The sequence below is a fragment of the Eurosta solidaginis genome, chromosome 5 (assembly GCF_040869045.1).
Source record: "Eurosta solidaginis isolate ZX-2024a chromosome 5, ASM4086904v1, whole genome shotgun sequence".
In the NCBI taxonomy this organism is placed as follows: domain Eukaryota; kingdom Metazoa; phylum Arthropoda; class Insecta; order Diptera; family Tephritidae; genus Eurosta; species Eurosta solidaginis.
The window spans coordinates 3,929,809-3,937,205 of NC_090323.1; the positions used below are offsets into that span (position 1 = coordinate 3,929,809).

Genomic DNA, 7,397 nt, shown 5'->3' on the forward strand with positions numbered 1-7,397 from the left:
AGCCCCAAATGATCCCGAAAAAGTCCCCAAATGACCCCGACATACTCCAGAAAAGGTTCCGAAATGGCTCCGAGGGAATCAACGACGGATCGCGAAAACCATACAGAAATGATTCCGGAAGGATCCCAAAATGATCCCGAAATAGTCCGGAAATGACCCAGATGGGATCCCGCACAGATCCAGAAATGATCCCGGAAGGGTCCAAAAACTATCCCGGAAAAGTAACAAAAAATCCCGAAATGGCTCCTACGGCATCCCGGACGGATCCAGAAATGATCTCGGAAGGGTCCCCAAATGATCCCAAAATGGTCCCGAAATGGCCCTGATGGATCCGGCAAACCATCAAGAAATTATGCCGGAAGGGTCCCCAAATGATCCCGAAATAAAACAGAAAAAGTCACGAAACGACCCCTAGAGGATCCCCAAATGATCCCGTATTAGCCCCAAAAAAGTCCCAAAATGACACTGACGGGATCCCGAAAGGATTCCGAAAACAATACAGAAATGATGCCGGAAAGGTCCTCAAATGATCCCCTAATAGTCCCGAAATGACCGTGACGGGATCCCGACAACTATCCAGAAATGATGCCGAAAGGGTTCCCAAATGATCCCGTATTAGTCGCGAAAAAGTCCCGAAATGACCCCGACGGGATCCCGGACGGATCCCGAAAACCATCCAGAAATGATGCCGAAAGGGTCCCAAATGATCCCGTATTAGTCGCGAAAGAGTCCCGAAATGACCCCGACGGGATCCCGGACGGATCCCGAAAACCATCCAGAAATGATGCCGGATGAGCCCCAAAATGATCCGGAAAAAGTCCCCAAATGACCCCGACGAGATCCCGGACGGATCCCGAAAACCATCCAGAAATGATGCCGGAAGAGCCCCCAAATGATCCCGAAAAAGTCCCCAAATGATCCCGAAAAAGTCCCCAAATGACCCCGACGATATCCCGGACGGATCCCGAAAACCATCCAGAAATGATGCCGGAAGAGCCCACAAATGATCCCGAAAAAGTCCCCATATGACCCCGACGAGATCCCGCACGGATCCCGAAAACCATCCAGAAATGATGCCGGAAGGGTCCCCAAATGATCGCGAAATAGTCCCGAAATGATTCCGGAATAGTCCCGAAAATGTTCCAAAATAACCCCGACGGGATCCCGGACGGATCCCGTAAACTATACAGAAATGATCCCGGAAGGGTCCCAAAATGATCCCGAAATAGTCCCGAAAAAGTCCCGAAATTACCCCGGCGTAATCCCGGACCGATCCCGAAAACCATCCAGAAATGATCCCGGAAGGGTCTCGATATGACCCTTACGGGATCACAAATAAGGTGAAGCTAATTATAAAACCATGTTAATAAGGCAGCAGGCGCATTGGAGCGAATAAAAAGTTTGATAGAAACATACAGGTAAAGCTAATAGAAGCGTGCTAATAAAAACAATTGATGGAGGGCGGATGGCGGGAGTAGAGGAGAGGACCACTGATCGTTCCTCCAAAATTGTCTAGATCTCGTTCTGTATGTAATAGATACCAAAAACTATTGATTTAGGAGAAAATTTAGATTGAGTTATAACAATTTATGGATTTTACACCAGTGGGGGAGATAAAGGGGGGCGGGCGGAGGGTGTCACTGCTTACTTTGTAAGCCCTCGACTTATTTGACCCCTTGAGTCTGTGATATTGGTGAAGGCCAGTATACGTAAAGTTATAATGTGTAAAAATTATGAAAAATAATTTCTCGAAGGGTCGTGGGACCGCCACCCCTCTATCCATGTTCGAAAAAAATTTCGCTAGTAGACTACTGTCTGTGTCCCAAATTTCATCAAAATCCGTGTAGCCATTCTGGCGTGATTCAGTCGCAAAGACGAAAAAATATAATAATTAAATTATAACTGTTCCTAGGGGGCGGGGACCACGCCCCTTTTGAAAAATATATAGCTAATAGATCCTTCTAGACTATTGGCTATATGTGTGCAAAATTTCATCCAAATCGGTCCAGCCGTTCTTGCGTTATTGAGTCACAAAGACAAACGTCTGGACAAACATCCAAACATCCAAACATCCAAACATCCAAACATCTAAACATCCAAACATCTTAACATCCAAACTTTCCCATTTATAATATATATTAGATTATTCCTAAGTCGTTTCATCAAGCAAGCATTTAACACATTCTCAACCAATAATCATTTGGAAACTTTCATACAGTGCGCTTTCTTTTTCGCTCTTCAACTTTCATTATTTTCAACACAATTCACCAAATTTGCAACCGAAAATCTTTCTGAAGTGACTCAGAACTCTATAAAATAATTTAGCTCACTGCATACTAAAACTTAGTTTATCCTATAATTTCTATCTTTTTATGAAATTGGAATTGGCTAAGCTTGCTAGAATAAATTATCTATACTGAAATGCGAACACACTGTTATTATTATTAAATTCAAATCCTCTTAGCATAAATTCCTTTAACGATATTTACTACTTAGTTTATGATTTTGCTGCCTGCTAATTAACCGATTAGTGAATTCTCACCCTATATAATATAGCTAACAATTTTAGAACTCAATCTTACTAACTGCAATTTCGGTTTTTTCTCTTTTATTTTATTATGTAAATACACACAACACAACCAAATCCATACACCGAAACAGAAACAATTTTATGAAGTGCAATACTATTTTTATATGTGAAGGCTTGCATTGACTTAGACGATGTTCAGTGGTGTTGGATAGGCATAAAATGGTTCAACAACCCATTCACTACATTTATTTAGGCTCAGGCCTATAATGATTTAAAAAAAAAGTTATTCCTAAGACGAACATAGCAAATCCAGAAATAATCCCGAAGTCGCCCCGAAATAATCCGAAAAACAATGCTTAAATTTTCGGAAATCAATATGGAAATAGGCACAAATGATTCTTAATCATTTGCAAATGAAAGATGAAGAAAACCCAAATCCTCCGGATCTGTTCCGCAATGCAATAAAACCAGACAGTTGAAGCCAATATTGCAAAATTTAGTTGCATTTGAAATTGTTCGCCTTTTTAAATTCAAGTGTTGCTTCTTGTCTTATCTGCTGCACTGATCTTTGCAGTATCATAAAAAAATACTACATTAACGCCTTTCTGAAATACAAAGTAACATGCTAGAAAATAGCACATGCGGTCTGTATTTCCTTTCGTGTAAGGTTAATTTTTTTTCCTGAGAGGAAATGGAAAAGTTTTAGTCAACGGAACTGAATGGCTGAATCTTCAAAGTATCATATTGTCCACAACAAAGGAATATGTAAACATACTGTTGGCGTCAATTAGATGATTGACTATCTGGTAAAATATCATAAAGTTACGAATGACTATCCGGGATGCTTGTAATACGAAAACTCGGGATTGATGATATACGGACTCAACATTGATCTATGTAAACCAAGCGCCGAAGTAGGCCCATAGAGCAGAAAGAGGTGTTTGGTGTGAGAATATATAGCGGTAGAGGTTTTAGAGTAACGACGCTTCAACTAATCAGAGCTTACAGATTTACCTGATAGTACAAAAACAACGTTGGCTTTTCAGAACTTTTTTTTAGCAGCTCTGGCTAATCCTGAAAACGTTTGAATAAAAAAGAAATACTCTTAGCCGTATGATCAATCCCGACAGACATTATTCTGGCTTTCTCTATCTATCCACCTGCTCTGCACCTCAGTCTAACACCCTTCATATCTTATCTCCTCTCCTCTCTGCACTTTCTAGTTTACCCTGATCGGCCAATTCAATTTCCCTATCCCTTTCATTCTTTCGTAACTCTTCCTACTTGTCCTTCTCTTGCTCTTCTTATACAAGTGTACCTCTATTAGTCTTAATATTATCCTTATTATTAATCTTCCTGTTAACCTCTCTTTACTACTTTATCTCTAACCATTACTATTTTTCTTACTTTACTCTTACTTTTCCGACTTTCCTACAATGTCCTCTACGTTTTCTTCCCATTTCCTCTGTTTTCTCTTCTCTTTTCCTTCATGTCCCCCTTTACAAAAATATATCACCCATAAAAAGCAAATATTAAATAGAGAAGCTTTATAATGAACACCATTTCAAGATAGGAAAAAAACTTGGCTCAATTTTTCTCTCAACAGCTTCCATTTCTTTTTTGCAACTGAAGGTCTCCACTGGGCATTATGACAACCTCAAGATTATGCAACACTGTACATCAGAAATTTTGCAACAAAGTAGCCATGGCGTTTCTCTGAACGGTGGTATCGCACAGCAGAAAAAAAAATCTAAAAAAACTTGTAGGCCAGCTCGTATAGTTTTATTCATTGAAAAAGCAAAATTGCATACTATTACTTGGTAGCTCCATAGTTTCTCCTTCCACCTCTTTTTCATTTCTTCCCAGGAGGAGCTACGTGCCGTTTTCACTTCCGAGGGTAAAAATAGTATAGAAGGACTGACGGTGGACAGTTGAAGTGTTGGGATGAAATGTTAGGCTTTTTACACAGAGAAATATTTCCTAGAACCTTTACCAAAGCAATTTGTGACCCCCTAGTATTTATTGTGAGATCTTTGAGAAGTGTGTCGCCGTTTTCTGAAAAAAATGGTCATTCTGTTGCAAGAAAAGTTCTATTTAACTGATGAAATTAAAAAAATTTCATATAATTTAATGTCAATTTCAAACGTTTCCTACCATCTTTTTGTGTGACATTGTTTTCCGAATTAGAGTTTTTTTAATTTGGTAGACCTACTACTTTATATACAAATTTATATAAATATAATACATATACGAGAACCTTTCCGTTTTCTCGATGTCTAACTTCTTTTTTGTGAATAAGTGTTGTTTACTATAATAAATATCATCTCTCTCACTCACGTCAGTTTTTAAGCTACTAACCCACTGTGCATTGTCACCTATTTACTTTTATCAAATGAGGGTTTAAGTTGTCAAAGTTACTAAGTTAATTGCACATACATAAATAAGTTATCAATTTTTTCAAACTTTCCTTTTTCAGTCCATGCAGCGCCTTTCGGCTGAGCAAAATGGTTCAACGACTGAACAAAAAACACACGAACACAATCCAAACGTCGTACCTGATCATAGAGGCAACTTACACATTACTGTTAAGAAAACTAAACCTATTTTAGGTATTGCTATCGAAGGTGGTGCTAACACAAAACATCCGCTTCCTAGAATAATTAATATCCATGTAAGTAACTCTGTACGCGTGTGCTCTTCTTTCCATTACATGGGTAATAATTCCGGTCAACTATTTTTTTTAGGAAAATGGTGCAGCATATGAAGCGGGCGGCCTGGAAGTTGGGCAACTGATACTTGAGGTGGACGGTAATAAGGTCGAAGGTCTTCATCATCAGGTATGTCCAAATATTAGTGAGTTGTTTGCTGCATGATCTAATTTATTTGTATGTTTTCATTTATCACAGGAGGTTGCACGTCTAATAGCCGAATGTTTTTCGAATCGAGAAAAGGCTGACATAACATTTTTAGTTGTCGAAGCGAAAAAATCAAATCTTGAACCAAAACCAACAGCGCTTATCTTCTTAGAAGCCTAACATTTGCTTGCCCTGCCGGCTAGTGATGACCCTTTGGAACGACAAAAGCTTGAGTTCCTTTACGAATGGGGTATCGATTTAACGACAACGCAAAAACCAATGCCAACACCAATACCATTAACAAAAGCTAAAAATCCACCGCCACTGCCACTCAACATTAAATCCATCAATAACCCAACTCATCAACATCATCATTCTGCATCAGCGACTATACAACATCATATATCAGCGGCAACACATCAGCAGCAGCAACATCAACATCACCAGCAACCACGTAGTGCCGCAACAACACGAGCGCATACGCAACATACACCACAAACAACTACACCACAACACCAAGCAACGATGGGAGCAACAACACAAACGTCGAGCGCTCAATACGCTAAGAATACAACACAACATCGACACACAACACCAACGTCAGCGACAACAACACCAACAAAAAGTACGCAACAGCAGCAACAACAAAAACTTATAGTAGCCGAACGCGCGAGAGCGGCCGCATTAAAAACCACAACACCAACTGCATCTGCGCCAACATCACGTGAACAAACACCAACACGTAGCACACATCCTCAACAACAACAACAACATCATCGTCAGTCATCTGTACAACGCCGTCAATCAGCAGCACAACAACAACAACACGAAAAAAGACGTGATCTTGAACGAAAAGGGTCTCAACGCGAAAGCGATCGCACGAAAGAGCGCGAGCATGAACGCCATCGAATATATGAAGATGAACGCCAACGGGCACGTGAAGATGAGCGCCAAAGATTGCGTGAGGATGAACAACAACGAGCGCATGAAGATGAACGTCAACGAGTGCGCGAAGATGAACGCCAGCGATCGCTAGGAGATGAACGACAACGAGCACGCGAAGATGAACGACTGCATGAAGATGAACATGAGCGTGCTCGTGAATTGGAACGTGAGCATGATCGTGACTATGCTTATCAACGCGATCGTGAGTATGCACGTGAACGTGATTATGTAGATCATGAGTACGAACGTGAACAAGGAATGGCGCACGATGTACGCCAGCGTCGATATGAGCGTGAGCATGAACGAGAATGTGAACGAGCGCATGATTACGCTCACGAACATGAATATGAGAGGCAACGCGTGTCTAGACCTGAACACCCATCGCCATCAGCACACAAACATCAACATCATCAACAACAAGAACATGAACACCACCAACATCAACAACAAGAAACACATTACAATAACAAAAATTATAATTCCGTTTACCAATAAGAAGAAAAAACAACAAAACCAAGAAGCATACAGAAAATACGAATTAGAGAATTTTTGCAAAACGAAATTTACCACCAACAACAAAAAGAAATTTAATGCTTGAAATTTGAATTATCTATCGCAGTTAAAACAACAAGTACAATAAAGATATTAACAAACAAAACAAAAAACATTAAACAACACAAAAACAATTGAAAAATACATAAAATAGAGAAAACATCAGAACAAATTGGTAAACTTAGTAGTTTGAATTGCCCCGCCTTAAACCAACACACGTAGAGCATCTAGCGACTGAAATATCACAACACAAGTAGTAGAAAACGGCCGAATATCGAGTTTAAAAAAAGGTGAATCGAAGTCGAACCGATTGGTAAATCTAAGCTGAACTTGGACCGCACAAGTTTTAAAGCCTTAATTTAGAAACAAATCATGGGAAGCTTTCGGACAAAGTTCGAGCTGCATACCAAACCTTAACTCGGCATTTCCGACCTAATAAGCCTTGTCTTAAAGCCGAACAAACAGCCGAAGTTCTGCCGTTCTCCACTACATAGCTGCAATTTCTCTGATAACCA

The 7,397-nt window shown here is 40.1% G+C and overlaps 2 protein-coding genes across 5 annotated transcripts in view; both read left to right on the forward strand.

The window, feature by feature from the left end:
• Positions 1-5,573, forward strand: part of dysc (dyschronic) — a 249,972-nt gene extending 244,399 nt beyond the window's left edge. For all 4 annotated transcript variants that reach the window (XM_067791659.1, XM_067791661.1, XM_067791660.1 and 1 more), the window contains 3 exons: positions 5,007-5,201; positions 5,275-5,367; positions 5,437-5,573. In XM_067791659.1, coding sequence (XP_067647760.1) covers positions 5,007-5,201; positions 5,275-5,367; positions 5,437-5,565 — 417 coding nt within the window. In that variant the 3' untranslated portion in view covers positions 5,566-5,573. The remainder of the gene's footprint in view (positions 1-5,006; positions 5,202-5,274; positions 5,368-5,436) is intronic.
• A 91-nt stretch (positions 5,574-5,664) lies between these two features.
• On the forward strand, positions 5,665-7,054 carry LOC137254007 (RNA-binding protein 25-like). Its single transcript, XM_067791663.1, has one exon. It carries the CDS (start codon positions 5,665-5,667, stop codon positions 6,823-6,825), a length of 1,161 nt encoding a protein of 386 aa, XP_067647764.1. The 3' UTR covers positions 6,826-7,054.
• The last annotated feature ends 343 nt before the right edge of the window (positions 7,055-7,397 follow it).

What these genes read in the sequence shown, in the direction of transcription:
- LOC137254007 (XM_067791663.1), top strand. Translation starts at nt 5,665, where the DNA reads ATGCCAACACCAATACCATTAACAAAAGCTAAAAATCCACCGCCACTG.